We start from the raw sequence: 27,392 nt of genomic DNA, 5'->3' as shown, positions 1-27,392 counted from the left end.
GACATCTCATCGGTGCTCACATAGGTGTGCAGCATATCAAAACTGTGTATTTATATATGTATTTATTTATTTAATCTTATTAGTTTCAATACATGTATTATCATAAATTAATATACAGTATTTTAAATTTTAAAAAATCTTCTTTACCTATTATCCACAAAATATTTATCCAAATATTATTTAACAGAATTATCGTACCAAAAAAATGATATCAAACATATATTTCTATCTTTCAAACTATCTCGGAATTTTTACAATTGGTTTCATTTTTAAAAATATACCAAGTAATGATAAGTAAAATATTTATTAGCTACAAGAAATTTTATTTCTTAATCTGTGTTATATTTGGTGTCATTTTATATCGTACAAATGAATTCATAATTAAGATTGGCGTGAAATTATGCAGAAACCATTAAATTTATAGAAACTTTGTTGCTTAATTTATGATTAAATGATAATCATACGCAATATATATTACGCATATTTACATGTGAGATCAAGCGAGTCTAGTTAATTGAAATTACTTGCATTTAATTGGTTTTTCTCCTCGAGGAAATTAGGGAAGAATTATTCTCTCTTTTTTTAAAAAAATAAATAAATAAATAATAAGCTGTGAGATCAAGAAATACGTACGAAAAAAAAATTTCAATACGATTCCAAGATGTATGATAGAGAAATCAATTTTTCTTAAAAGAGCTTCTCAATCAAAATACCGCTATGTTTGACGTAAAACTCACACTTTCATTAATTACATTTCTTTATACATACCTTTTCCTTTTTTCCATACCTCCTTATTCCAATAGTTACAATGTTGGTGTAACTGTGACGATTATGAGTTATTAGACTGAATCAACGTAGGTTTCGGTCCATACTCATGTACTACTACTGATCATGAGTTGTTAAGATGGTCCAGCATGAGTCGTAGCCCATGTCCATGAACCGTCACTCATATAATATCTTACATATAGAAAATATCTTACATATAGAAAATGGTTTCTTTCGCCTTCCCCAACACTTGACACAGGACCTCCAAATTTAAGAAACTACTTTCTAAGGGTAAGATATTATATGAGTGACGATGCATGGGCATAAGCTACGACTCATGCTGAACCATCATATCACCGATAGTGGTACATGGGTATGGGCCAAAGTTCATTTTGTTTCAACTTAATGACACATGATCATTACAGTAATTATCCAAGAACATTTTCACTGGATCTGCAATCTAAATATAATAAAACCTAGAAAGTAGACGCAAAAGAGAATTCTTTGGTCTTAAGACGAATTTGTACTGCATATGGTGTTCACGATATATGATAATAGTCTTTCAAGATACAACGACTTCCAACTCATGATAGAATTATAAGTTCTATAACCGAAAAATGAAGCAAACTCTATTTTAAGAAGAAAGAATAAAAAGAAGTTCAAAATGAATTCAAATGCTTCTTATTTTTTTGATCATCTCAAAGATGATATTTATGTTATTTCTCATTGTGTATAGGTAAACTTGCAACTCTTGTAAAACAGCGTCTCACTCACAGTATTGAAAAATTTCATGGCATAGAGTCGCGCTTAGGCGCCTCTAGACATCTTCTCTAACGCATCATATACTTCTTGATTAATCTTTACCACTTTTTTCTCAATTAATGTTGGTTAATAAAGATAAGGTGAGATTTTATATCCAACTGTTCTAAAATTAAAAGTTATATTAGAAACAGTGGATTTGATCGAGGGACATGTAATTTTAATTTTTAAGTGATCATAATATTGAATTCGTTGAATTCGTGATAATTGTATAAATTGATATGGATAAATTTAAAATTCTCTTTAATCAAAATTATTGGAATTAATTAATCAAAAAGGGAAAAAAATTATTGTAATTAAGTTACACGTCAAATTTGTGTTGACCAAGTCTTGCCATTCCCTCAATTTCCGGCTATGTGTAGGACCCCGAAACAGCGTGACGAAACCACCCATAACAAGTGAATACAAATCCTCGCATTAAAAGAAAGAACTTCCCTCTCACTTTTTTCTTGGAAATTATATGGGAAAACCCAGAAAAATAAGGAAATATGAAGGATTTGTACGATATTATTCTTGTTGTTTGATTATCATAATCTCGACTAATCATTGATCCATTTCTTGATTGATACTGTTACAATAATTTATTCTGCTATTACAAGATAAGCCAGTCTTTTCTTCATCTTGTCCTTCTCTCTCTGTCTCTCATGGCTCTCTCCTCTAATCCATCCTTCAGGTCTATCTCTGGATGCTGAAGATATGCGATTCAATTTCCGCACATGGATTACTTTTTTTATGTTTTTTTTTCGTTTATTTTTATGTTATTTGATGAGGGTTAGACTAAACGTCACCTTACTCGTTCATATTGTGATAAAAGATTTCATTTTGTTTTTGCTGGCATAAAAGATTTCATTTTTTAAGCCGAGATAAGAGGAAAAATTTTAAATATTTTTATGACGGGAATTGATGTATTTCGATTTTGTAATCTGATAACGGGTTCAAGAAATTGAGGACATTGGATTTTTTAGCTTCTCCTTTTGTGGCTCATAATGTTCATGCCCTTGCATATTATTAGATCTGTTATTGAATATTAATTTTGACGGGCTTTTTGCTCTTTTCTTTTGTTTTTTGTTGGCAGGTTGAACCGTAAAATCCGTTCTTGGGATTGAAAATACTTCAGATGCTGTAATGGTGTGATCTAGTTGTTTTTGCTTTTATTCACACCAATTCTATAAGCATTTTCCTATTTTGGGTTATCTAGATTTGTTGCACATTCTCGCCAGAAGGAAAAAACTTGGATCTTTGTGCATTTGATTTGGAAAGGTCAAAAATTTGAAGCAATAAAAGGACTCTCAGTATAAAGAATATAAGGTTGAGATTGGTTATATGGGTTATCTCAATTCAGTTTTATCACAATCTACCAGCCAGAACAAAGTTGATGACGCCCCCGTCAGCGGCGGAGGCCTCAGGTGATCGTCTATCCATGCTTCATGTCAATTTTATATGATTGATTATGATGTTTATTTGATTTGAATATTGATGCTATTTCAGGATTCTAATTTGCTGACCAAATCAAGATTCTTTTAATGTTACAAGAAAATACGAGCTAATTCATTCCGAGTTGAATTCTTCTGTTTTTTATTGACCACTTGCATTCTTAAATGTGATTTCCATGGCCTTCAGTCATTATTTTTTGCATCAATCTTGATTTCTTCTAAGCAGCTATTGGTGTTTAGTGATTTGTTTTTTAAGGTCTGAGTCACATATAGTTACTCTGATTAGTTAGTTGTAAAACCTTTGTCGCATTTTGTCGGGTTCACTGTGCATTAATTTGGGGTAAAAATTTGTTTGTTTGAAGTTTTCATTGAAAGTAAAAAAAATTAATGTCGCATGCTGCGCCGCACAGTATAGGTGCTTATAACAACAGGTTTATCGTTATGTGCGAATATTTTTTAGATTACCCTTTCATTTTGATGAAAAGCTCGAATTTTTCATGTTTACTGTGCTGTAGTTGCTTTTTTTTTTTTGTAAAAAAAGATACTTCTTTAATCTATGGGATTTAACTTAGTATATATAACAAAGAAGTCGGACTTGTTTGTTTCACTGGAAAAATGAAGTTGTTAGTATGATTGACATTATCTGTGGCTTTGGAAACGGGCTAACTTGAATAAGCAACCACCTTTTTGACGTCAAGCTATTCTATTCATTTTTGGGCTTTCAAGCATGGTATGGATAGCAGCAATTAGGTTTAAATTTCTTGAAACTGTAATGGACTGAAGTTTCTGTTCCGTCATACCCCGTCGAGATAATCATGGATGTTAATCTCAAAGTGAAAAAAAAAACGTTGTGTGATATATGTCTAACCCTTAATGCCCTTAATCTAATCACCTTGTTGCAGTCAGAATGGGAAGTTCAGTTACGGATATGCAAGTGCTCCAGGTAAAAGGTCCTCGATGGAGGATTTCTATGAGACAAGAATTGACGGTGTAGATGGAGAGATAGTCGGTCTGTTTGGTGTCTTTGATGGTAGGTTTATCCCTTCCTCGCTCAATTTGTCTCCAGGCGTTGGAGGAACCATTGGAATTTGCCCAAGTCTATCTTCAAAATTTTAATGAAAGAAACCAATAACCTACGTTTAGAAGCTTGCGATAATATGTTATGATCAGGGATGGATCTAGCGGGAGGCGAGATGCAAATTTTGAATTTTGTGCCTTTTTTTAAATGCACAGTTTGCCCTTCTAAAATCCATTGAATCGCAGTTCATGTAAAGAATATAGTTTTTTCTTCTGGACTTGCAATGGTTCTTAAATTCTATCGTTTTCTTGCAATGGAGCTTGATTTTATTCACCGGTTCCCCTTTCAAAGAGTTAGAAGATCTACGTTCTAGCCCCATAATTAATATATGGAAAAAGGAAATTTTCCATGTGCTAAATTTTTCATTAACTTGATTTCTAATTCTTGATAAATTTATAAACAAAATCGATAGAGGGGACATAAATTACAAATGTGGCAGGCCAAGAACTAACGAAATCATTCACATCTACCTTTATTGATGGATATGCAAATTATTGTGAACGACTTGTCTCGTTCAAAAGTCAGTAAATCGTCAACCAGCATATTCATATTAACAAGTAATATGGTCTAATATTTGTCCACTCTACTCTTTTCTTGATCTTTCTTTGATCAACATCCCTATAGTTTCTCCTAATTTATTTCGTGTTACTTTTCCTAGATCTAGAATTTACTGCTGCATGACATGTGGTAGTTTACCAAATTCTAAGTTTTTAGAGCCATTCTTCACTTGTGTATCTGTCTTTGCGATTTTAGGTCACGGTGGAGCTCGGGCTGCGGAATATGTTAAAAAAAACCTTTTCAATAATCTGATCAGACACCCAAAATTTATTTCAGACACCAAATCGGCTATAGGTATGTTTTTCATGTTTCATCACAATTATTGCATAATATTTTATAAGATTCTCTTACTTTTCACTTTGTTTTGCTGTCTTGGTTCCATTCCAGCTGATGCATACAGTCATACAGACTCGGAGTTCTTGAAATCTGAAAATAATCAGAACAGGGATGCAGGGTCAACTGCTTCCACGGCTATCCTTGTTGGTGACCGTTTATTGGTGGCAAATGTTGGTGATTCCAGAGCTGTCATTTGCCGGGCTGGTAATGGTAAGTTGACATGCTTCGTTTTTCTAAGCATCTTTATATACAATCTACTCCCTGAAATCTAAATCGAATCGGTTTTATCTTTTTAGATGGAAAATGAAAGTCATTGCCAATTAAAACCGAGCACATTTTTTGTGTATCAGTGATGGCCTGCAGTTTTGCATTGCTTTCACCATACAAGAATGGAAATTTAACAGTTAGGCTGCTATATGGACTAAATATTTGAGTTAAACTGTTATTGTATGATAACTTTGTTATAACAACCGACACTTTACATCACTACATGCTGAAATTAGAACCCAATAAATTCAGGGAATATATTGTATGATACAGTTAGACAGGCAAGATTATCGGTTAGCATTTGGAACTTTTTGAGAAAACTCTAGCTTATTGCTTTTTGTGAAAGAGTTTTCACCCTGGAATTTGTTATTCCACGGGATTAAACGGTTTGGTTGTATCTTTCAGCCATTGCGGCATCCCGAGATCACAAACCAGACCAAACAGATGAGAGACAGAGAATTGAAGATGCTGGAGGTTTTGTGATGTGGGCAGGTAGAAGTAGTGACCATAGCCTTTTCAGCCTTGATCATTATATGGTATCATTCTTGTGGTATGAATGGTTTCCGACTTTCTTGTGATTTGATATTCTCCATAGGGACTTGGAGAGTTGGAGGTGTGCTTGCAGTATCTCGTGCATTTGGTGATAGGCTGTTGAAGCAGTATGTTGTCGCGGATCCAGAAATTCAGGTGTGGTCTAAAGACGCTCTCATAATGATATATGTGAATAAATCAATATCATGCAAATTATCATATTATTTTGATGGAAGGAAGATGTGGACGGATTGTTATGTTATTGTGAAATTGGATTTTTTTGTTTGAAACATCTGATCGTGTTGTGTATGTGATCCCCAATTTGCCATTTCCTGATATTTTAAAGTTTGTGGCTCGTTCCATGCAAGGAAAAATGTTCAAGAAAGCCTTCAATAGGTCTTAATGTTCTCGCGTACTTGGGGTTTTGCTAAAATCCTATCCAATGTTTTCATACCTTGTTTTTCACAGGAGCAAAAGGTTGATGACACCTTGGAGTTCCTCATCCTTGCGAGTGATGGACTTTGGGACGTTGTTACGAACGAGGTGCTACATTTTGGGTTCAGTTTTGTGGTTGTGTAATCTAGATCTTGATGCCCTCTATTATATACGAGGATGAACTATCATCTATATTTTGTAACTAAACCTTTATCTACAGGAAGCCGTTTCGATGACTAAACCGATCCAAGAGCCCGAAGAAGCAGCAAAGAGGCTAATGCAGGAAGCATATCAGAGAGGAAGTGCTGATAATATCACCGTTGTCGTCGTCCGTTTTTTGACTGACCAAGATAAACCCTCGAACAGCAACTCAATTTGAGGCGTAAAATGCTTTTATATGGCGGTTCAATACATTTTCCATTCCTTTATTTAGCCGAGATCGGAGAAGTAAGGAATACAAAACGAACACGGATAGAAAGAGTTGTACTCCAATGAAGTATAGAAACGACGTAGAAACCTCTATTGCCAAGATATGCTCTACTTAAAACCTGTACTCCAGAACTAAAGAATGTTTAACTTCAGATACCCAACGCAAAGGCTGTCTTTCTTGTGATTTGTAATGTTATTTCCTTGTGTAATTTGTTTGATGTCTACTCGGAAGATTCGTGTGCCGTACTTTTCTGATTGCAGAACATATTCATCTCTCGAGTTGATATAATAGCTTATTGATTAAAAAAAAAAAAAGAACAATAAAGCACAAACCCCAAATGTCAGTCTATTAATTAATTAGAAAAGGAACTTAAACCTAGAGGACGTTACATAATCATTTGTAAAATGGATAAATATATTTAATTTAAGAGAACAGATGCCCATACTGGCTCCCTTTTGTCCTTTGGGGGCTTACGGAAGTCTATTAGCATTCATGACCTCCAGATTAACGCATGAAAGAATGCAAATGCATATCATACAATGGAGACTGATCCAACTACAAGAAGTTATTCAGTCATTTTTTGGAATAACTTTGGTCTAATTTTATTTTATTTTTTTACAAAAGAAATAACCCTCAGGGTTTAGTTTTTTAGAAAAAAAGTTTAACCGGGGAAACTTTCTCCGTCGTTTACCCCATCGCATAATTTGCAACATGATACAAATTTAGAAGTTGGATTTAAATCGGAGAGCCTTCCCAATTCCTAACTCATTAATCATTCTGTCCACAATTGTTTATGAAACATCACTTTGTAATCGCAACACAAACCGATATAACAGCAAATAGAAACAATTTTCTGGACTCATAAGAAGTGATGAATTACTTCTCAGTGAATCAAGTCCGTAATTCAATATGATTCAACCGCCAACGAGAGCATTCACAGGGGGAAAAAACTTTCATAATTGAGGATTACAAATACACAAGGGAAGAGAATCACAATTTCATGAATATTTCAATAAACTGGTCTATTTTAAGCCAGAATAACCAGTTTCCAGTGAATACATCAAATTTAAGTAGTTCGTTGCAAATCTATTGAATCCCATGTGCAGTTTAAAGACTTCCACCCCTCAGAGCAAGAACCAGGTGAAGAACAGAGCCTCCCTCAATGTTGTAGTCTTTGGCAGTTTTATCATCTGCCAGTTGCTTACCAGCATATATGAGCCTACATACAAAAAATGTCATTTCACCACACATCCCCGACACACTGAATAAATTCTGAAGTCAATCAGTTAGTCTTTCATGACTTTAAGACATGGTTCGACCATAACATGAGCTTGAATTAAAAAAAATCTTCAAATATTAAAATCGTGCAAGTTTGGACCACCTACTATTGCAAATCTAACAAAATCACAGTGATTAAATAAAAATTCAGTCAGTAGAAAAAGAAAATGCACCACACCTTTGTTGCACTGGAGGGATTCCTTCTTTCTCCTCGACTCGTTCCTTAATCCTGTCGATAGTATCAGTTGGCTCAATATCGATTTCAATCTCTTTTCCGGTGAGGGTCTTAACCTTTATCATAGTTCCTCCCCTTAGTCTCAAGACAAGGTGAAGTGTTGATTCTTTCTGGATATTGTAATCTGCCAATGTTCTGCCATCTTCTAACTGTTTACCCGCAAATATGAGCCTCTGTTGGTCAGGAGGTATACCTTCCTTGTCCTGGAAGAGCAGTAAGAGACGTATTTATTCAGTTTCCGAACAAGATGAGATCATATGGAAATCAAAATGCAAAAACAAATCAAGTTTTAACATAACAACATTACATCCAGCTTGTCCCCCACTCAAAAGATAAGTAAAATAAAGTGAAAAATGAAAATGAACAGATCTCATGCAAATATTCAATCCCTTTCTGCTACAGAAAATACAAGTATATGTAGGGGTTAAAGTTAAATCAATGTGGGCTCCAACTTCACAAAGGAGAAAACTTAGGAAACTCAAGGAGCATAAGCCTCCGATCTAGAGAGAAAAAAGAAATAATCTTCTTTGTCCTCATTTTATTTCATTGTTTGGCCTTTCATATTGGCCAAGTTGTAGAAACTATTACCTCAACATAAGAACATCTAATCACAAATTACTGCAAATATTACAGGCCAGCTTCCAGTACTTTAATTGGTAAGATAAAGCTTCAACACAAACATATAGGCGGAACACAAAGAAGAAACAAACTACAGAAATCAGAAACAATATATGTCTCTATTCTGAGTTGCAACATAGCTATTACAGCATTTGTTTGCTAGCTTCAGCTGCTCGTAACTGGAAGGAGGCTCAGCGCTAGCGGGTCAGTGACCCTTCTCAACATGGAGTATGTTTCATATGCAATATATTTGCATATTCAGCAATATCTTTTGAATCTTCCTAGTTTCACCCTTATATGCAGTGCCCCCCACCCCCCGAACTCGTTCAGCTCCACCACCAGAAATCCAAACTTAAATCACGGGAAAGAATAGCAATTTCAAAACCCTAGTTTCTTCAATATCGTAAACACTTGAGAAACAGAACGATATCATCAGCATTACAGTACCAAATAATCCAATTTGAAATATCTGAAGATCAAGTAAGAAGTTACCAAAAACAAATAGATGAAAAAATCAAACAGGGACGACAAAGAGGGATCAATCATCAAAATGGGACCTGAATTTTGGTCTTAACATTATCGATGGTATCACTGCTCTCGACCTCCAGCGTGATTGTTTTTCCGGTTAGGGTTTTCACGAAGATCTGCATAATTTCGCCCTCGATTCCTCTCAAATTCTTCACTCGGCACTGAATTCCGTTCAGAAGGAATTCAGCATATGGGCTATTTATATGGGCCGGGCCGGTTATTTAAAAGATCGAGTACTCAGATTTAAAAAATTTAGGTGGAATTTATTCATTTTGCGTGAATCCTATTGTATTATACACTTAGATTCGATCTACGTATTATAACATTTACCGAACATTTTTTTTATTTTAAAAATAACCTTATTAATTAAAAAATCAAAGACTATAATACAACTATGATTACAATAAGATTATTGTTATTATTAACATTTATTTGTATTCCAATTTGTTGTGAAATCACTAATATTGTGATGAAATTAACTTGAAGCCTAAACATTTTAGTTAAATTTATAAATTATGTTGTCCAGCTATAAATAGAGTTTTTTTTTTTTTGGATCGAACCCAATAAAATATAAAAAATACATATTTTTCATATTAAAAATTAAATAAACATCTTAGACTTTAATTATTTATTATACTAGCTGAAAATCTGTCAAGAGGTAAAATTAAGTATTTTGATGATATTTTCATAAACCAGCAGGGGTGTCAAAATACAACACGGCCCGTCAACCCGACACGACCCAACACGAAAAAAATCAGGTTGGGGTTTTTCGGGTTCGGGTTGGGTGGGTTCGGTTTAGTGCCAGATTAGACGTGTTTCGGGTTGGGTCGCGGGTTGACCAGATTTTTTTTTTGAAAATATTACCTATATTTTTATATATTGTATATTTATATGATAAATTTTCATCATTTAATATTTTGTTTTAAATTAGTGTACTTCCATTGCCTCATGATTAAAATCGTGGTTAGATTTTTTTTTTTTTTTTTTGGTTCGGTTTAAAGCTAAGGACCTATCTTCGTGTATGAGTGTGTGTGTGTGTGATTCTTGTGGTGCAAGCATTTTTATTTCTCTTAAATTGGTTATATTTTCCAAGAACAACTTTTTTTCTCATCGTCTTTAATTACTTTATTCTCTTTAACAGAGAAAAAAGCCTAGTGGTTGATGATAACTTTAGTTCGATTCATCATTCTTTTGAAATTACAAAGATAAAAAAAATTTCCATGTTATTGCTAAGCTCAATGTTTATGTCTTTATGCTTTTCACTTTTTGGGAATCCAAGTGTGTGTATATATATAAAACATTATAGTTATAATAATACATCATTAATTAAGTGAGACTCTATAGAACGATTATTAGTCCCATGCCAATCTTATATATATGTTAAAAGAAGAAATCGATATTAGAAAATCTTACTTTTTTAATGACTATGAAACTCGCAATCACTATTCTTTAGTGTATACTGAGTAAACTCTCGGGCTTACACAATATTTTGCAAACCACGCTACTCAGGTACATCACATTGGACAAAGTTTGTGCGATAATCTCGTACGAGAAAATGTTAGTTGGAGAAAATCTTCATGGTGAGGTATCTAATTCGACTTAATTAACTATAAATTGTTTAGATTAAATATAGAAGTTTCTCATAAATTTATATTTTAAATTAACAAGATGCAAAATTCATAAATTGTAGGAAAACAAATTGATATTTAATTTTTTTTATTATTTAAATCTGAACTCAAGCATTAAGAGTATGAAATAGTGCTGTTAATTATGTTGGTATAACTAATTGCGACTATTTATTATCATGTTAGATAAGCATGAGGTAGTTAGTATTAGTTGTTAACAGTAATGAAACAAATTAAGAGCGATTTGAGCACTTAAAGCTGTGAACAATAAACTAATTCCCCCGAAACGATCATCTCTCCCGCATTTCACGACTAGTACTGCTTTTCTCAGAACAAAATTTTTACGTATTTTTCTCAGATCTCAAAATTGAACGAAAATCCAAAGGTAAAAGTATCAATGGATTTGTTCTTGGCTCGGTTGAGATCCTTGGGTTTCTTCTGTATTTTCTTCTGCCGTTTGTGTTAATTGATTTTCGTTCATCGGATTCTTCGTCTTCTCAGTTTCCTTGCCGTTAAGTTTCTGATCATCGTTAAAAAAAGAATCCCTGCTGGACATGGGCGTAGCCAAGAACGTCGGCTTCACTTCACCGGCCATGATCACCAAATACTTCTCCTCGAACACATGCAAGGCCTTATCCTCAGAGCTGCTCTCCCCTTTCTCGGAGGCGGCGCCGTCGCCTTCGCCGTCATTCACTTGGCCCGAGAGTCTCCAGTAAGAGCAGGCGAGGATCAAGAGAGCAAAGGCAATGAGTCCAAGCATCGCGGCCAGGCCGCCGAAGAGGTATGGTACAGGAGAGTGCCAGGGAGAGCGTTGGATGGTGGCGGGCGGAGAGAAGGTCGCCTTAGCGGTGTTGGTGGCTTCTGCCGCGGTGTTTTCTGAGAGGTGGGTGGTGTGGAATAACGCGCCGCCTGTTCTCATTTTTTCGTTTTGGATTTGATTCTGAAATTGGAGAGGACTCGGAGGAGATCAAATGGAAATGGTGGGGAAGAGATGTTTCGTTTTGATAAATGGAAGAGTGGAGTGGACGTATATTTATGGACAAATTCCCCGGCTGCTGGTGGGGGATCATGGGGTGTCCATGCCATATTTATTTTTATTTATTCACCTCTCTCTCTTGCATGTTGGCTAATATAGTAAATACACAAGACATGAATGTAAATATTCCATTTATACTTTTTCCACCAAAATTTCATCTCGTACGTCAATTTTATTAAATATGACTCGAACTTGACTTAACTCATAAAATAATATTATTTTAAAGATATAGAAACAATCTCAAACATATTCTAATTTTATTATTTAATTGATAATTAATATTCTAATATTATGTCAGCAATTGAATATAATATTTGAGGTTCCATATGTAAATAATTATATGCAATACCTAATTAAATACGATCGTAAATTCAATTAAAAATTATCCGTTTACATTTTAAGTATTTCGCACTTAATATATTTGATAGGATTAATTTATTTATACGATGTGCTTAAAAAGAAACACAATATACATTCACACACACACACATAGTGATTATGATTGCATGTATAAAAATAATTTTTATTGAAATATCACAAATTAGAGCTTTTTATTTCATTCTTACTACTTTATTATATATATTTTTGATTTTTTTTTTAAAAAAAATTAGTTTTATAAGAATTTTGATTAAAAAAATCTCAAATTCACAATCCAATCGTAACAATTCTCGCTCTCCCACTAATAAAACACCAGCTGTCCGAATATAAAAAATACTAAGAATTTTCGGTGGTTCGGTTTGTACGATGAATAAAAAAATGCACACAAAAACTTAAGTAAACAATATGGTTTTGACAGCAATTTTATATAGATATATATAATAATCTCAAGTAAAATATATATTTTTGGAGGGTATCAAATTTGCTTAGAAATGTCTTCACAAATTTAGTTTGATGTCTTTAATCAATCCATGAACTAAAAAAAGAAGAATAATTAGGTGTAGTAGCAATACGAATTTAAAAAATTGTGTCATCTTTGCACTAAATTGTACCCAAATAAAAAACCGGATTCTCCACCAACCAAAGCAAATGGATTACATTTGCTTCTTTTACATTGTATTTTGATTGATTCCACTGCCTAATCTTGCAACCATGCATGCAGACTCTCCCTTTTTATAAAAAAAAAAATTTATCTCAAATTGTTTGTGCTCATCAGTTGTACGTGTGGAGTATTTCTCTTTTTTTTTTTTTTTTTTTTAAATTTTAAGTTATTACAAATATAATACATTCACTTCTTTTATTTGAAACCACTGATAGTAAACATATTAAGATCACCCTTCAAGAAAGGAAAAAAAAATAATTGAATGTATCTTATCATTCACGTATGTTTTTTTTTTTTTAAATCGCTTGATTTAATTAATCGCGTTTTAGTTTTATTGTTTACAGTGAAAGTCAATTTACATGACGATGACGAGAAGATAATTCTCCTTTAATTGGAAAAGTGATGTCATTTATCATATTTATAATTCTCCCCCTACAGTGTCGATTCTTATTCTCAAATTCCACAACTAAATGCTTAAAGTGAAACAATAAACGTTTAGTCCCATCACGGGGAAAATGCAATCGATAATTTTTCTTAGTGTGGTTTATTTTTTGTTGCGCATCATGAAAAGGACTACAATCATAATCGAAGGAAAGAATCTTGGATAAAGTGAAGGAAGACAATTGGATCATGCATGTCATCATTTACTTTATCATACATGTGTAAGACGTTTGACTCAATTTTTACGATAATTATAGTAAAAAATTTATATATGATATCTTTATAATTCAATTTATCAATATCACATTTTTCATTATCAGATCTCACTAGCTAAATAATGTCTTTGTATTTCGTGAGTCATTATCTGACACAAATAATTATTATTCGAAATATCATCGACANATATTTAAATTTTTTTAATCTAGAATTAATGAGGTTTGCATATGATAGATATGACAAGAATAAGAACAATGTGTGTGCTCATCAGGTATTGTGCATGCGAACGTGAATCTTGAAACGTAAAACGCATTTGGATGAGATATATTTCCCTTTGACAAAAATGTCATAATTCAGAATCAAATCCCCCCCTCTACTTGCAATTTGTATTCTCACGTTTTCCCAACCACATTTACCCATATTCCTTCACACACTCAAATGTCAAACACTGTTTGTTTTTATATATTATCACATATCCATAATACTATATTAATTTTTCGATAATTGAAGTAGAGATATATTGATAAATTCAAGCATCTTATTTTATTTTAAATAAGATTTTAAAATATACAAGGTTTACGATCGTACCCTCACAAAAATATAAGGGATACCAAGATGTCGAAAAAAACAAAGAAAAATCTAATTAATATTCAAATTTTAATAAAATTGAAAAGATGAAGTCTCTTGTGAGATGGTCTCACGAATCTTTATCTGTGAGACGGGTCAACCCTATCGATATTCACAATAAAAAGTAATATTCTTAGCATAAAATGTTATATTTTTTCATGGATTACCTCCGAATAAGAGATCTGTCTCACAAAATACGACCCGTGAGACCGTCTCACACAAATTTTTGCTTCTAAGGAAAAAAACAGGTAAAGATAAAAGCTATTGCATTATCATGAGCTTTAAGTTTACGCAAAATAAAAGCATACAAATCGTAAATCGCAGTACGACGACTTCCACTCTCTTGGATTTGGTTTTATTAAATTGGATCTCTTAAACCATATATATCCAGATTTAGTGTACCATTATATATTTTATTTATCGGGGCCATATACTTCGTCACCTTCCACTGTCTCCAAATCTTCCAAAATTCCAAACAAGCGTGAAATGTGGCTTACTGTCCAATTCAATCGAGTGTGTTTAATATAATCATTCCTAAATCCTACTAACAATTTTCCCAACACGCATGTCGTACTCAGTGCGACGATTTAATTGGTTAATATGTTTTACATAATATTGTATTAGCTCGAGATCAGACACACAAAATTACATCATAATATAATAACTTTAAAACTAAGATGGTATTGGACTTATTTTATAAGCGGTTCGAAAGCTTCTAAATTCTTAAAATTTCTTTGACATATATTTTTTTTAAAAATATCTTGTAAACTGTCAAAATAATTAGTTTGATAACTTATAAATTATTTTTAAAAAAGTTATATATATATCAACTTATTTGAATATGTCTTATTTGAATTTCTATGAAATACCATAGTATCCTTATTAGTTTTATAATATATCATGCAAACAACTTTAAATTGCATTGTTTTATTTTATCCCAGCATTTTAACAATTTATTTTTAAGACAGTGACACGACAACTTATATTTGTGACCCCACTTTTAAATTATAAAATAATAATACGATCGTATCTAATTAAATAGACTACAAATTATATATGGTTATAGTGGGAAGAGCACTTGCCATCAAAGTAGTGTCAATAAACCCATCACATCAGATCATATATATATAAAGTCATTTTTGCAAAGTAATTTTAACTAATTTAATATTAAATTATTTATTTTGTCTCAAATATCATAACTATATTTAGTTTTTTTAATTTATTCTTTTATCAATATATCAATCATAATTAAATATATTAGGTACTTCTAATATATTTTTTTTTGTCATATTAAATCAGAATAATTTTTTTTAAAAAAAATTTGTTTTTTCAATAATTTTTTGGACGAAGAGTATATTATATCATACTCGTACCAAGATTACAACGGTGACGTTTAATTATATGACAAAAACTTGTGTGAGACGGTCTCACGGGTCATATTTGTGAGACGAATTTCTTATTTGGGTCATCCATGAAAAAGTATTACTTTTTATGCTAAGAGTACTACTATTTATTGTGAATATGGGTAGGGTTGACTCGTTTCACAGATTAAGATCCGTGAGACGGTCTCACATGAAACTCACTCTAATTATATTGGGGCACTTGGTGTTCACATGGAGGGTGAATAAGTGACATTTAGCATATTTTTTAAGTCAGCCATTATTATTCTCTTTATGGATAAGGAAGCACCCAAATCTTTGCACTGACATTAAACAATCATTTGTTTCATATCTACGAGGCTTCGCCTACATTGTAATCTTATATTATCATTAATTTTCTTGTAATAATACATAAAAATATGATTTCAATCAATATGTTTTTTTAAAAAGATTTAATTAATATAACTCAAACAAACTAATTAATCCTAAAATTTTGAAATAGATGTGGATGATTAGGGGTAATTTGTCAAAAAATTTGATAGAGGTATGAATTCCAGATTCGTTTTTGATTTGCCCACTACTTTTAAATTCATGGACAAATAAAAATATCTCTGTTTTTTAATTTAAAAATCGAAAAGAGAAATAAGTGTCTATACGAAGGAATAGCTAAGTAATAAAAGTTTGTGGAAATGTCTTAAAAAAAACCATAAGAATGATGGTAAGTTTAATATTATGTTATCTAAAAAATTGATAAAATATTCGCAAAAAATTTAAATTATATAATGTAGGAAAAAAGGTTGGATGAAAAAATTATTAAAATATAATATCTAAAATAATTTAAAAGTGAGATGTGAAATAAATAAAAAGGAAGGATAAAAAAATATTTTTTATTTTGGAAAAAAATAAATAAATAGAAGCAAGCTTGAAAAATTTCTATCAATTTAGTCTCTTCATAATTTATCAAATTTCACTTTAATCCATCGATAATAATAAAAAAGATTGTATACACACGCATCACGTGTGCATAGTAACTAGTCCTAATTATGTTTGCAACGTGTTTACTATTTTCAAAAAGAATTTTTCAAATAATGTATATAGCCTTTTTTTAAAAAAAAATAATTCCAGCAAAGGATTGAAAGAAAGCCGAAATACGCGTGTCGGATTTTAATTGGTGTATACCTCGCAGAACACGTCAATCACCGGTTCACCATACCAAATCGGTTCTTACTGGCCATTCGAGCTATACCATGGACCGGCTCAAACATTTTTCAGACCTTCTTGAAGTGAAACCGGTCATTGAATAAAAAATTTCTTCAGTTTTTTGCAATCAACACTGAATTTGATCACACAATTTGTAGTTGGAGCCGGGTTTCAATAATCGAGCTGAATTCCGACGAGAATTGACGAGGTGTGTAAGTGTGTTTAATCCTGAGCTAATGGAGTCAGAACTGAAAGATTTGTTAGGTGATCTCCATGCGCTCAGAGATTCTTTACCTGATCCACTCTATCAAGCTTTAGCTGATAAGGTGATTCTCGGTTTCGTGCACTTCTGGGGATTATTTTAAATTTTTTTGCGTAGAAATTATGTTTTCTCTTCGCTGATGCTTCTGCCTTGGTATATGAGTGGAGCCCTATCTTCTGAATTTTCAACGATGTTAGTTTATACTCCTGTTTAGTTCACGCTCTGTTGTGGGATTGTTTCACATTGTTTTGCTGATTGAGTTTAGGGACCATGCAGGATTTGGTCTTTCAAAATGGAAGTAAATGAGTATAAGTTATCGGGAATTTAAAGGGTATGAGGCTGTTTAATCTCGGTGCAAGAATCTTAGGAAATCCTGGGTTTAATATCAAATTTTAGTACTTTGCTATCATTGTGAATATGTATAAAGAATTTGGACAAAATTGTTATCTTTAAGGAAGTTTTAGACGTAGGGACGATTCTGATGTATAAAGTATATGTTGTTTTGATATTTTTGGTGCTTAGATGCATACACTTGTTGTGCGACTTTCTACAACGGAAAAGGTTGGGGCTGTTCAGCGTTCCAAAATCAAGGTACTTTTGTTGCATATTTTGATGCCATAAATATGTTGACTTTGGACGATATCTCAATCATATGTGCATTTTTCGTAATACAATGTAGGATATGAGTGCAGAGGTGGTTGATAGCAACCCTTATAGCAGGCTCATGGCACTTCAAAGGATGGGAATCGTGGAAAACTATGAAAGAATACGGAAATTCTCAGTCGCCATAGTTGTACGTATTTAAATTTTCTCTTCAGATATGCCTGGCTTTAAATAAATGCTCTTTTAGTTCTTTTGACTTTTTATTGTGCATATTATATAACATGCATGCTTACGAATGTTAGTAATTATTCTCATCTAAGAATTATGCCCCGTTCATTTTGTTTGAATCAGAATATTAAGATTTATCTGTTGCAAAAGAAATGTGCCATTTCAAATTTCTTGAATGCTTGATTTTTTTCCCTTTTCACCTACATTTCTTGTAATTTTTTCTAAACTACTCAAGGGGATATTTTCTAGCTGTTGGTTAAATCCTTGCGCAACCTATGTAATTTTATGTGCGGTGTAACAGTATAGAGTCTACGTTTGTCCTCATACTATTTTTTATGCTTTGCAGGGTATAGGTGGTGTTGGCAGTGTTGCTGCTGAAATGCTAACAAGGTGTGGTATCGGTCGCCTTTTGTTGTACGATTATGATAAAGTGGAGTTAGCTAACATGAACAGACTTTTTTTCCGTCCAGATCAGGTGCTTTTAGAGTATATTATCACTTATTATATTATGTGGTTGGGATTATGAGGCCATTCTTCTTTAAATTTTCGAAGTGAGCTTGGTTTATTATGCTGTTGATCTAAGACCTTTCAAAAGATATTGAGTTTTTAAAGTTACTGATTTTGGGGATTTTTCTTTGAGCAACTGGACAAAAGTTAATAATCCTTCTCTGGTCTGAGAAGAGACAGAAAACAAACCTTGAGAAACGTATTTTCAATATTTTATCTTCTTCTCCAAGCTTGATTAATTTGTTGTTATTTTGAAACATCCTATCAATCTTCATTCATTTATTTTTGGTTAAGGCGCATTACCTCTCGCAATCTAACCACTTCGGCTTTTGGTTGAATGAATAGCTACTTCTGATCCTAGGCTATATTTTTCTTGTGGCAAGCACTATATGTTTTCCCATTTCTAGGCTGGTATGACTAAAACAGATGCTGCCGTTCAGACTCTTTCAGACATAAACCCTGATGTTGTGCTTGAGGTGGGGTATTCGTGGTGACTTTTGCTCTTCCACTACTCCCTCCTCAACTCAAAATACAACAAATATACAAACATGGTTTTAACGGTTTTTATATATATGCTTCTGTGACGTTGATTGGTCTATATATTTTCTCAGAGCTATACATTGAACATCACAACTGTGCAAGGTTTTGAAACATTTATGTCAAGTTTAAAAGATAAATCATTTTGTCCTGACAAAGAAGGTAGTGGAGTTGATCTTGTTGTCAGCTGCGTGGATAATTATGAAGCAAGGATGGTGGTAAATCAGGTGAGCACTATTATCCTGTGATCTGATTCTTTTTGCATGCAGATAGTTTGGATTCAGTTCCTTATCAATTTGTATTCTAGATGTAGGTTAGAATTATTCTACTGAATTGAGGAGATTTACTTTGCTGCTTCCATTTTGCCTCACCTGGAACGTGTGGTTGTATATGCAGGCTTGCAATGAGTTGAATCAGACATGGATGGAGTCTGGTAAACAATAAATCACTGCTTTCGGTTAATATATCAGTAGAATCATTTTTTTTTACTGCAAAATTCAATTTCTTTGTCCTTGTACTATGTTGGATATTTTAGTAAGATTAGTGAGTCATTTTCTTGAATGAGTTCTTGCTCTAGCTGTGGAAGATAAACTTGGAATCATTGTTTTCAAGTGCGATCCTTGTTGATTATTTATGGTCTACTGACTCTACTCCATGTTTCTGTGGAAAACCATTTTTGAAAGTAGTTAGGAGGCATTGCTTATCTCCATGCGAATCTATGAAATTACTTTGTGATCATTTGATCCAGCTTCTTGTATAAAAAGGGAGAACTGTTTTAGTCGTTGATTTTTTAAAGATTCCCTGAGGACTTTGGAACTCAAGCAGCTTCCGAATGCTGATCTAGTTTAGGCTTTTCCCCCTCATTGATCACATTAACAATAAATTCTCACAAGTTGGACTTACATAAAATATATAATGTAAGTTATTATGCGACATGAATGTGCATGAATTTATTTGAAGGATATTTTGTACAGGTGTGTCCGAGAATGCTGTTTCCGGTCACATACAGTTGTTGATTCCTGGTGAAACTGCCTGTTTTGCATGTGCACCTCCCTTGGTAGGTTTACCATTTGAAAACGTTTTCCTTCTGAAAATTTGAATTCGAAGCAGAAGTTAATCATTCATTGATGAAATTATTTTAGGTTGTAGCATCAGGGGTTGATGAAAAAACCTTAAAACGTGAAGGGGTTTGTGCTGCATCTTTACCTACTACAATGGTAAACAGTTTTTCACCCTCTCTGCATTGTTGCCTTTTTGGGTGTTTTTCTGAATGAGAGTTGGTTTATTGTTGAGAGTCAAGCTAGTAAATTCTAAGAGTCTGCATAAGATTTATAGTTGTTCACATATCATGTGGATGAAAAAAATTGATAAGAAAGTTATGTTTCATTTATAGGTATAGTTATTGCATTTTTATTTCCTGTAGGTTGTAACACAGTAATGGATTTCGTATTTGACAATATTCTTGGCAATATTCTTTAGAAAATGGTTTGGTGTATTCTTGCTAGTTTTAAATTGTCCGATAATTTTGACGCTGGATTCTTTTTGTCCTCTTCTTTCGGTGGGATAGGATCCAATTGCTTTCTTCTCTATATGTTCATGCAGTCTCTTTCCTTTGCCATTTTTTTTAATTCCTAACTACATAAATTTACTTTAAGGGAATTGTCGCTGGGCTTCTTGTACAGAATACACTTAAATACTTGCTGAAGTTTGGAAATGTCACCCCTTATCTGGTAACTTGTATCACACTCTTAATTTTCTGTTTCGCATTCTCTATTAGTACATCTGCTGCTTTATCCTACTTTTTAAATATTAAATAAGAAAAAGTGCCGGATTGTCCTTTCTGTAGAATATGTTGCCGTTTTGTTCATATCGATTAATTTTTGAGATCGGATTTGCTTTCTCAACTATAGGGTTACAACGCCCTCAAAGACTTCTTTCCAACGATGGAAATGAAGCCCAACCCTCAATGTTCTAATGCTGCTTGTTTGGAGAGACAGGTAAAACAACCCAGAGGATACTTTTTCATAAATTGTTGTAAAACCAAAATCCATGTTAATATATTCCATTTTACATTATTTTGTATAGATGTCTGTCGAATTATTCAATTTTTTCATGTTGAATAAATATTTATCATGCAGAAAGACTACAGTAGTGCAAAGCCAGCCAGGGATGCTGCGGCTAGAGCCAAGATGGAGGCCGAAGAATTATTGGAACCCGAGTGTCTCCATGAAGATAATGAATGGAATATAAGGTAGTCTTGGACCTGATTTTAGTTTTGGATGTGAGCCTTGTAAAACCATAATTCAGACGTTCATCAAAGTAGCTTCACTAGATCCAGTAGACTAATCTATGCTTGATGGCTTAAACCTTGTAAATGCATCCATTAACCTACTGTTTAAGTTTATAACGACTGCTGTGTTCTGATCTTTGTTGTGATTAGTGTTGTTGATGACAGTGATGTACAAGGTTCAGCTTCCAATTCAGGTCATATTTTTCTCCTCTCATGCTGTTAATTCTCCCTATCTCCACATTGCCTCGTTTTTTAACCTTTTCTTTCTTTGCTCATTCAGGTAATCTGCCAGAGGGTCTTGTTCATGAGCTTCCGAGCGCCGATGAGTTTCAGACACATTCCGCTTCTCAAGAAACCACAGACACTGTTACTGACCTGGAAGATCTGAGAAGACAGCTTGAAGCCCTTAATCATTCATAATTTTTGATAAATTAGATTTTGATAAATTAGATTAACTTTCGCGTGGAATGCAACACAAATGAGTATAAAACCGTCAGGGAAAAACCATAACCAAGTGATTCCAAAAAATTTCACCCCCCTACCCCAACAGTATCGCAATTATATATTTCATTTGTTTCGATTAATTTTCTTATTTAAATTGTTTATATTCCAATAGTTATGTTTTGATTGGGATTAAACTCCAGATGGGAGGATGACACCATTGAAAGTGGGACGGAATCTTCTTTTACACTTGCAAATTGTGCAACATTTTGTTCAAACCAATCTTATTTACAAAAATTATTAAAAAGTTAAATGTATTGAACATCACGCATGAAGAAAATTTAATAAATAATTGACAAAACATTCGATTCATCTATTTTTTTAATTAAAAGATCATCAATATATTGTTTTAATAATTTATTGTGTTTGAGATACAATTTATTTTCTATTTATTTTAAAAAAAAGATTAATCAAATATTTTAACAATGATTAATTGTATTTTATTCATAAATGATGTTTAATGTGTTTAATTTTTAACATATTTTTGTAAGCAGTATTTATTTAAGTCAAGTATAACATAATTTGAAACACTAAATATAACAGAAGATTTCGTCCTATTAAAATTGATGTGTCCATTCTAATCCAATGATGGTAATTATAGAGAATATGATGTAAGAGTTTACAAATTTTATAAAAATAATATATTTTTTTTCCCACACATCGGCGGATAGACAAGTCACCAGGATGGATGAGGAAAAATCATCCACGATTCATTGTCGGTTAGAAGTTTTGGGTTTTTTAAATATATTTTTTTTTATTTATTTACCGAGTTTAAACTAGACGGACCGGGTTATCGAATGATGTATCCGAATTCGGATCCGATGGGAAACTCTCGCAGCCGCATTAATGTCCTACGTGTCGACGTATGCATTCGCCACGTGCCTGGCTTTAACTCCATTATATGCACAAAGGGGAGCGAGCAGTCGTCCATAAGCATGCGAAAAGATTTAATCTTTTCTGGAGTAACAATGTCTCGATTGATTCGTCGGTCAAAGCTCTCCTCCATCGTATCCTCGTAAGCTTATCGTTTTCTTTGTTTGCCCAGTTCTGGATTTTCTTGATTCCTCGTTGTTTATTTTTTCTCTCTTATATTTTGTATGGGAAAGAGGCGAAAACAATTATTTTTGTGTTTTGTTTTGCCGTGTTGATTGGGGGTGCTTTTGTTCTATGTGTTAATAGGTTTTTGACCAATATGCCGGTTGAGGGGTTGCCCTCTTTGTTTTGTGGTTTGCTGGTATTACTTGCATTTTTCCTTCTTGATTATCGTTCTTTATGCAAAATGGAGCATTTACTATTTCACCGAGAAATACTCTCTTTTAGCAGCATAATTGATTTCTTTGTCAGGATATTCACTTGCATTTTCATTTCCTACACCAGCTAGCGAATTAATTTGTTTGGTTTTATTTTCATTTTCCTTTGCCAAAGTTTCAGTATTTCCTTCGATAACTAGAAGCTGAATCTAGATTCATCTGCATTGGTTGAAACCGATGGTAGTTCAAGTTCATGCTCTCAACCAGTTTCCCATCTTGTCCCTTTCTTTCATTTATTTTTTTAAGGACAGAGCTTGAACTAGTAGTTCCATCTTTCAGTTGGGTTCTGAAAAAACGGAAGTGAGTAAAAAATAAGACTGCAGCTTTGGCTTTTTTAAGGTAGGCAAGGACTCGAGGCTGACTATGAGCGTGCTCAAACTAAAGTGAAACCAATGCATATAACTGAAGGCCAAGTGCTAACAACTGCGAATTTGTCATATATAAGCTGTATGAGTCGAGTGATTTGTGCATCTCCTCGAGTGTTCCGTTGGTAATAATATTGCATTTTCTTTGTCTCTTTTATCTTCCTCTTACCCCTTTTATTTGGATCTGTTCTTTTTTCTTTTCTGGTTCATTTTATTTCAAATAACATCTTTTCAACCTCAGAATTGCTGTGTCAAGAAAGGGGCGGTTTCTGTCCACTGTTTCTGATAAGCCTTTCAACAATAACATTCCTCCCGAAACCGATAAAGTTGATGAAGCAGAGACGATACATGTCCCTCCACCTCCAACAGAGAAGGTATATATTTGTATTCCAATGGTATAAATTACTGTCACCAGGCCAGAAAATATTTTGTTATATGTCGATGGGATCATTCTGGATTTTATGGTTTTATAATTCAGTTGCTTGTCCTCGGTGGAAATGGATTTGTTGGTTCTCATATCTGCAAGGAAGCTTTGGGTCGTGGTTTAACAGTTTCTAGCCTCAGCAGGTATTATATTCCACTTAAGATTGTCTCCTTGATTTGTCTGATTGCTAAGTATGTTTGAGGATGACCGCTTGAAAAAGAAAGTTTATGTTATAGAGAGAGATGAGTCTCAGGGGGTTCCACTTTCGTCTGTCTCTTTTTTCTCCCCCCAAAATTCCAAGGGAATGCCTAGCAACGTATTTTTGTGATGAGTGTAACTGCTTCAACAGTTGTTCGTGAGCTGGAGTTACTTTTTTCAAAAAGGGTGTGCGCTAGCTGATCTTCTTGCATAATTTTTCTGGAGTTACCTTCCCATTGATCTTCTTGCATAATTTTTCTGAACTTTCTATTTGGTTTTGATTCTTCTGGTCCTGACCGACCAATTTATGTTATTTGCAGATCTGGTGGATCCTCGATTGGAGAACCCTGGGCTAACAGTATGATTTGGCATCAAGGTTTACTTCTCGCTATTAAGTTTATATTCACCATTTTTTCCTGTTTTCATTTAGTGAAGAGACTTCAGAGTCATTTTAGTTCCTTTTTGACTTGCTTGAAGGTAACCTTTTCTCAATGGATTCATGGAAGGATGTCTTGAAGGGAGTAACTTCAGTTGTATGTATTCATTTATTGTGATATATGATTAAACATATGTAGCTTGTTTGAGCGATTTTGGACCTTGAATTCAGAGGTATACTCAGCTCAACATGTTCTCGTTTGAATTTAGGGAGGGACTTATTGAAGGGAGTTACTTCAATTGTACGTTGTTACTTATCGTAATATAAAATTAAACAGTATATAAAATTAATATTTGAGTGACTTTGGACTTGAAACTTCAGAGTTATGCATGCTCTGGTCAAACGTCCTTGTTTAAATTTTGAGAGTCTGAGGGTGGTGGGTTTATTTCCTTCTTGATTCCAACATATCTGATAACTGTTTCCATGATTTATTTGCTATTTCCTTTGTTATCTATTTTTCCATTTTCCCACTGGTTCATACTTGCCAGGGGCTGATAAGTTTGTCAACTCGTTTTTTCACGTTTTCCTTTCTCCATAGCTCAACGTTCTGTTTCTGCAGATTTCTTGTGTTGGTGGTTTTGGTTCTAATGCGGAAATGTACAAAATCAATGGAACTGCAAATATCAATGCTATAAGAGCTGCCTCAGAAGAAGGTATTACCACTGAACGTTTTCTTCTTGATAGTTCAGTTGTTCGTTCTCACACTCTTAGTTATTGCGAATTTAACGGAGTGTCTGACATAAATGATGAAATTCTATTTTAACCTTCTCACAAACTTTTTTTTTATGATTTGCATTTTTTAAATTGTGCTCAGCATTAATTAAACTTGTCGTTTGGCATTATGACTATTGTATACATCTATGCCTGCGTGCTATTTGCATCTACTTCCAGTTCATTGGAAGTTTGGAAGGTTGAAATGTGTTTTCTAACTTTCTTTATCTTTTTTTAGAGGGAAACATCACTCGTGAACATAAAAGAGAATTCTGTGTAGTTGGTTAAAATGGCTCGAAAACTTCTATGTATAGTCGCTTGTTAAAATGGGTCTTTTTGGTGAGAAAAGCCGAATTATTATATTGCAGTCAGAAGTTTTATATGATGTCAACTATCTAATGTGAAATAGTGCAATTAGGCATATATTATTTTTATTGTTACAGCGTTCAAAATTTAGTATTATGTTTGGATTCAGTATTGCCAAGGATTTGGTGCCATAATTTGAAGAAATCCATCTGCTTTATGCAAATTCCAAATCTTTTTCTTTTGGATTCTGAATTTTGACAAACATGGTGTTTCTCAGCAAATACGTAACTGGAACTCCTTGTGAAAGCAATCAGTTAAAAATAATTTTAGCACAACATATGATTACTGCTTCTTCATCTACTCATTAGGGAAGATCAAATACAAATATAAAAATGTATTAAGATTTTCTTTCTTCATACTCTTAGGTGTAAAGAGATTTGTGTATATATCGGCTGCTGACTTTGGTGTGGTGAATTACGTGCTTCGAGGATATTATGAAGGGAAGGTATTGCCAAAAATCCTCCTTTTTGGTGTACCAATTGTGAAGTTATTGTTGCTACAAGGATATTTTTTACTTTCTTGTGTTTTTTTAATCAATGATTTTACCGAACATGTGCTCAGTATGGTTCCCACCCCCAGTTTCTATCTAAATACTAGAAACCAATAGTTTCACTTTCACCACGAGGTAATTTTGTTGGTTCACCCCCACAGCTTTCCATCTTTGGGTGAGTAGGCAAGACTAATTGTCACATGGCTTTAGGGAAAACAGGAGAGATAAATTCAAAGCTTGGAAGCAACTAGAAAAGCTTGTGTTCATTAATAGTAGAAGGGAAGATGCATTCAAAGTTGACTAGAATTTCACGTGCCATATGCCCTCATAGCTATATTTTATGTCCTCCCTATTAATTTTTGTGCATTCAATGTGATGCAGAGAGCATCTGAGACAGAATTACAAGTTAGATATCCATATGGAGGTGAGCTATCTATATCCTGCAGAAAATATTGTATATAGAACAATGAAAAAAATCATATCAACATCTCATGTAATGCTCTCTTGATCTCAATGAGGATGTTTGCAGCATGCTTATTCAATTCTTAGGCCTGTTTGTCTTAATTTCTGAATTGAAAGATTCGTGTGACTTAGATTCCTTGTGATGTTACCAAGCTTAATTTTAGCATTTAGAAAAGACTCGTGGCTCTAATGAAAAATTTTGCGACCGGAGTTGGGTTTTAGGAGTAATTCTGAGGCCTGGATTTATTTATGGAACACGGCGTGTTGGGAGAATGAAGTTGCCTCTTGGTGTGATTGGTTCTCCACTGGAGATGGTATTATTCTTGTCACTTTAGCATTCTCAGTTTTCCCATACTGCATATTGAACCATCCTGACGGACAAGAAAATGCCTTGGCAGTTCCAAGCACGAGTTCATGACATTTCTTGAATTTTGCAGGTCCTGCAGCATGCTAGACCACTGATTCAGGTCCCCTTGGTTGGACCCCTTTTCACCCCTCCAGTCAGTGTCACTGCAGTTGCCAATGTTGCTGTGAGGGCAGCGACGGATCCAGTTTTCCCACCAGGCGTAGTCGACGTCTATGGAATATTACGGTATAGTCAGCAGAGATATGCATAGCTTTGATCATCTATCATGTGTAGAGAGAGGATTGAATAAATTTTTAAACCGTAGCTGGCTGGTCATGTCATGTGATCAAGAATGATGAAAGTATTGTTTGTTCTATGAGCTTATTTGGCCGCAAAGAAAACATCATTCTATTCTTATATATTTTTTCTTAAACATTGATAATTTCCTATTCCCATTTTTCTTTATTATATAAACAAAAATT

At 33.6% G+C, this 27,392-nt stretch overlaps 5 protein-coding genes across 7 annotated transcripts; 3 read left to right on the top strand and 2 right to left on the bottom strand.

Annotated features, from left to right (window-relative positions):
- Window positions 1–1,962: 1,962 nt before the first annotated feature.
- On the top strand, window positions 1,963–6,940 carry LOC140961254 (probable protein phosphatase 2C 59). Of its 3 annotated transcripts, XM_073419663.1 has the most exons (9): window positions 1,990–2,257; window positions 2,660–2,990; window positions 3,920–4,047; window positions 4,849–4,947; window positions 5,041–5,199; window positions 5,662–5,748; window positions 5,852–5,943; window positions 6,256–6,330; window positions 6,443–6,940. In XM_073419663.1, the coding sequence occupies exons 2-9, from the start codon at window positions 2,908–2,910 to the stop codon at window positions 6,599–6,601; spliced, it is 882 nt and encodes a 293-aa protein (XP_073275764.1). In that variant the 5' UTR covers window positions 1,990–2,257; window positions 2,660–2,907; the 3' UTR covers window positions 6,602–6,940. The 3 variants fall into 3 exon arrangements, with proteins under 3 accessions (XP_073275763.1, XP_073275762.1, XP_073275764.1); XM_073419662.1 differs by having other exon boundaries at window positions 1,963–2,083; window positions 4,849–5,199; XM_073419661.1 differs by having other exon boundaries at window positions 1,987–2,257; window positions 4,849–5,199.
- Window positions 6,941–7,482: 542 nt separating this feature from the next.
- On the bottom strand, window positions 7,483–9,504 carry LOC140960876 (ubiquitin-NEDD8-like protein RUB2). Its single transcript, XM_073419192.1, has 3 exons — window positions 9,341–9,504; window positions 8,109–8,368; window positions 7,483–7,871 (listed from the first exon to the last, which is right to left on the bottom strand). The coding sequence occupies exons 1-3, from the start codon at window positions 9,431–9,433 to the stop codon at window positions 7,760–7,762; spliced, it is 465 nt and encodes a 154-aa protein (XP_073275293.1). The 5' UTR covers window positions 9,434–9,504; the 3' UTR covers window positions 7,483–7,759.
- Window positions 9,505–11,160: 1,656 nt separating this feature from the next.
- Window positions 11,161–11,988, bottom strand: LOC140961685 (protein GLUTAMINE DUMPER 1-like). The gene has a single exon (XM_073420349.1). It carries the CDS (start codon window positions 11,853–11,855, stop codon window positions 11,331–11,333), a length of 525 nt encoding a protein of 174 aa, XP_073276450.1. The 5' UTR covers window positions 11,856–11,988; the 3' UTR covers window positions 11,161–11,330.
- Window positions 11,989–16,931: 4,943 nt separating this feature from the next.
- Window positions 16,932–21,881, top strand: LOC140961857 (ubiquitin-like modifier-activating enzyme 5). Its single transcript, XM_073420605.1, has 15 exons — window positions 16,932–17,042; window positions 17,073–17,200; window positions 17,659–17,727; window positions 17,816–17,929; window positions 18,314–18,442; window positions 18,882–18,950; window positions 19,086–19,238; window positions 19,408–19,444; window positions 19,986–20,068; window positions 20,154–20,228; window positions 20,667–20,741; window positions 20,922–21,008; window positions 21,150–21,262; window positions 21,452–21,495; window positions 21,582–21,881. The coding sequence occupies exons 2-15, from the start codon at window positions 17,111–17,113 to the stop codon at window positions 21,719–21,721; spliced, it is 1,278 nt and encodes a 425-aa protein (XP_073276706.1). The 5' UTR covers window positions 16,932–17,042; window positions 17,073–17,110; the 3' UTR covers window positions 21,722–21,881.
- An 858-nt stretch (window positions 21,882–22,739) lies between these two features.
- LOC140962193 (uncharacterized protein At1g32220, chloroplastic-like) lies at window positions 22,740–27,327 on the top strand. The gene is made up of 10 exons (XM_073421084.1): window positions 22,740–22,817; window positions 23,719–23,851; window positions 23,956–24,044; window positions 24,420–24,475; window positions 24,577–24,632; window positions 25,095–25,188; window positions 25,978–26,057; window positions 26,484–26,526; window positions 26,787–26,878; window positions 27,002–27,327. The coding sequence occupies exons 1-10, from the start codon at window positions 22,771–22,773 to the stop codon at window positions 27,179–27,181; spliced, it is 870 nt and encodes a 289-aa protein (XP_073277185.1). The 5' UTR covers window positions 22,740–22,770; the 3' UTR covers window positions 27,182–27,327.
- The last annotated feature ends 65 nt before the right edge of the window (window positions 27,328–27,392 follow it).

Source organism: Primulina huaijiensis, chromosome 16 (genome assembly GCF_012295235.1).
Source record: "Primulina huaijiensis isolate GDHJ02 chromosome 16, ASM1229523v2, whole genome shotgun sequence".
In the NCBI taxonomy this organism is placed as follows: domain Eukaryota; kingdom Viridiplantae; phylum Streptophyta; class Magnoliopsida; order Lamiales; family Gesneriaceae; genus Primulina; species Primulina huaijiensis.
Note: the sequence above shows the minus strand (reverse complement) of the source record. Positions and strands in the feature narration are given on the sequence as shown.

Excerpts from the sequence above, each read along its gene's own strand:
- LOC140962193 (XM_073421084.1), top strand. The coding sequence starts at position 22,771 with ATGTCTCGATTGATTCGTCGGTCAAAGCTCTCCTCCATCGTATCCTC. Across the intron at positions 24,633-25,094 it reads TGAAGGGAGTAACTTCAGTT|ATTTCTTGTGTTGGTGGTTT; the intron begins GTATGTATTCAT and ends CTGTTTCTGCAG. Across the intron at positions 26,058-26,483 it reads GAGGATATTATGAAGGGAAG|AGAGCATCTGAGACAGAATT; the intron begins GTATTGCCAAAA and ends AATGTGATGCAG.
- LOC140960876 (XM_073419192.1), bottom strand. The coding sequence starts at position 9,433 with ATGCAGATCTTCGTGAAAACCCTAACCGGAAAAACAATCACGCTGGAG. Across the intron at positions 8,369-9,340 it reads ATGTTAAGACCAAAATTCAG|GACAAGGAAGGTATACCTCC; the intron begins GTCCCATTTTGA and ends CTGCTCTTCCAG. Across the intron at positions 7,872-8,108 it reads ATCCCTCCAGTGCAACAAAG|GCTCATATATGCTGGTAAGC; the intron begins GTGTGGTGCATT and ends TTTTGTATGTAG.
- LOC140961857 (XM_073420605.1), top strand. The coding sequence starts at position 17,111 with ATGGAGTCAGAACTGAAAGATTTGTTAGGTGATCTCCATGCGCTCAGA. Across the intron at positions 17,201-17,658 it reads ATCAAGCTTTAGCTGATAAG|ATGCATACACTTGTTGTGCG; the intron begins GTGATTCTCGGT and ends TTTGGTGCTTAG. Across the intron at positions 17,728-17,815 it reads TTCAGCGTTCCAAAATCAAG|GATATGAGTGCAGAGGTGGT; the intron begins GTACTTTTGTTG and ends AATACAATGTAG.
- LOC140961685 (XM_073420349.1), bottom strand. The coding sequence starts at position 11,855 with ATGAGAACAGGCGGCGCGTTATTCCACACCACCCACCTCTCAGAAAAC.
- LOC140961254 (XM_073419662.1), top strand. The coding sequence starts at position 2,908 with ATGGGTTATCTCAATTCAGTTTTATCACAATCTACCAGCCAGAACAAA. Across the intron at positions 4,048-4,848 it reads TCTGTTTGGTGTCTTTGATG|GTCACGGTGGAGCTCGGGCT; the intron begins GTAGGTTTATCC and ends TTGCGATTTTAG. Across the intron at positions 5,200-5,661 it reads CATTTGCCGGGCTGGTAATG|CCATTGCGGCATCCCGAGAT; the intron begins GTAAGTTGACAT and ends TGTATCTTTCAG.